General features: G+C 37.1%; 1 protein-coding gene across 1 annotated transcript; it reads right to left on the bottom strand.

Moving 5' to 3' along the window:
* Positions 1-657: 657 nt before the first annotated feature.
* LOC129076505 (olfactory receptor 52B2-like) lies at positions 658-1608 on the bottom strand. The gene has a single exon (XM_054580662.1). It carries the CDS (start codon positions 1606-1608, stop codon positions 658-660), a length of 951 nt encoding a protein of 316 aa, XP_054436637.1.
* Between the last annotated feature and the right edge of the window lie 777 nt (positions 1609-2385).

Here is a 2385-nt window from a genome sequence, read left to right as displayed (position 1 = left end):
GGTTGCTCAACTGCAAATTGGGAAGGTTGCATTGGACACCCAGCATCCAAGGCAAGTTTTATCTCCAAACACTTAATTAACTTGTTCTTTTTTTTTAATTACTCCCAAATCATGCACTTATAGCAGTAAATATCATTTCATTTGTGTGAATGGTATTATCTAGTATTGTTTGGTATTCCCATTTGTATTACAATATTGTTAAGATCTTTTGTGAATAAGATGAATGAGAATCGGGGAGGGTAGGGGAAGGCTCTTATGTTTCCTTTATTTGTATACAATGTTCATATTCACTCTTTCTAATTTGTATTCATCATAGCTCTTGAGGAAGGCACATAGGGATCTAAAATTTAAATAGTAGATGAAGAAGTACTTATATTTCATAAACTTTATTTTATTTGATAGAAAGAGATGTTATGTTATTAAATACTACAGAACCCTACAAACATTTCAAAAATAGCAGTTCATGAATACACTGATTTTCAAGAATCTATTTATCTCTGAAATAAGGGCTTCATACCATTTGGATCATCCTTATTTAACAAAAACAGACTTAATTTCATAGCAAATATAGCCTATCCAAAATGGCAACTGTCTCCTCTTTTCTGATAGGACTTTTCCTTCTCACCTATAAATTACCACAATGTGATCCAGTCAACCTCAGCAATACTTCCTTTTTGAAGAAAACACAAGGGCCACTCGTTCACGAATCTGTTTGGTCTTTACTCCATAGATAATTGGGTTCATCATGGGGGGAACAATAATATAGAGATTGGCCAGCAGGATGTGGGCATGCTTGGGGATTTTTTGGCCAAAGCGCTGAGCAATGACAGTGAAAATCCCTGGAAGGTAGAACATGAGGATGACACAGACATGGGAACCACAGGTGCTGAGTGCTTTCACCTGAGCATTATGGGATGGCAGCCTGAAGACTGCCCGCAGAATGAGGCCATAGGAGATGACTATTGTCACCATATCTAGCATAACACTGAGTAATGGCGCAGAGATTCCATACCAAATATTGATGGTGATATCAGCACAAGCCAGCTTTGCCAGCCCCATGTGTTCACAGAATGTGTGGGCAATAATGTTTGTCCGGCAGAAGGGTAGGCGTTTCACAAGGAAGACAATGGGGAAAACAGTTGCAAAACTCCTGATCACTACAGTACTCCCAATTTTTCCAATGACACCATGGCTAAGAATGGTGGTATACTTCAGTGGGTAGCAGATGGCCACATAGCGGTCAAAAGCCATGGCCAAGAGAATGCCTGACTCCACTACAAAGGCAAAATGCATAAAGAAGAGCTGGGTTACACAACCACCAAAGGAGATGTCCACGTCATCAAACCAGAAGATGCTCAGGGCTTTAGGTACTGTGGATGTGGATAGAATCAGATCCCAAAAAGCCAACAAGGAGAGGAAAAAGTACATGGGTTCATGAAGACTGCGCTCCACTGCCACCACATAGATCAGGATAGCGTTTCCTGCCACAGCCACCAGGTACATCACGCAGAAAGGGATGGAGATCAACATGTGTAGCTCTCTCAGGCCAGGGATGCCAATGAGGACAAACATATCATAATTGACAGTGGAGTAGTTGGGAGCTGACATGCCTGAATTATGGCATGAAATTAAATTTCTATCATTTACCTGTAAGGAGAACGAGAGTTAGAGAGTGAGCCTGTCACAATTAACTAGAATATATATACTTACTAAGTCTTAGTAGGCTCAGATGTGCTATAGAAAATCTCAGTTAATGAATTTCCACCTACTAAGAGGTTTTAATTATGGACCAAAATGTGTGTAGTAGTCTGCTTTGCAGAGAAAGATTCCAAAGATTCGAAGTGGGATCAAAACATTTTTAAAAGATGCTTCCAGAGAAAATCCCGCAGCAGGCACTATTTTCTCACATAATTTATATAAACTTAATATGATGGTCCACAAAATGTTAAAATCTGTAAAAATTTTATTCCCTGGCTAAACATTTTAAGCCTTTTTATAAATAATATAAAAAATAAAAACACAAAGTTTTTTTCTTAGTGAACTGAACAACAGCTTTGTTATCTAGCACACATATTTATCTATTCAACTATTTTTATTTGTTTTTTTTATCTTTTCCTTTTTCCTTTTATGTTTGTATTCTTTATCTTTAGGCATATATGAAAAAACTGATGAATTGAGTTTGTTGAACTTAAATAACTATATAGGTCATAAATACAAATGTTTCAGGGATGTCTTATTAAGTGAAAAAGTCAATAATAGTAATTTAAATAATAATAAATAATACTAACTTCCAGCATCTTACCAGTTACAAGGTACTTTCATCCAAATCTCATGCGAACCTCATAGCAACCTACTACTGATATTTCATGTCTGTGAAAACCGAGG

The sequence above is a fragment of the Pteronotus mesoamericanus genome, unplaced genomic scaffold, assembly GCF_021234165.1.
Source record: "Pteronotus mesoamericanus isolate MK-2021 breed Mesoamerican mustached bat unplaced genomic scaffold, CSHL_Meso_final contig_591, whole genome shotgun sequence".
NCBI classification, from domain to species: domain Eukaryota; kingdom Metazoa; phylum Chordata; class Mammalia; order Chiroptera; family Mormoopidae; genus Pteronotus; species Pteronotus mesoamericanus.
Note: the sequence above shows the minus strand (reverse complement) of the source record. Positions and strands in the feature narration are given on the sequence as shown.

Bases quoted from the DNA above. Each gene is read 5' to 3' on its own strand.
- LOC129076505 (XM_054580662.1), bottom strand. From the start codon at position 1,608: ATGTCAGCTCCCAACTACTCCACTGTCAATTATGATATGTTTGTCCTC.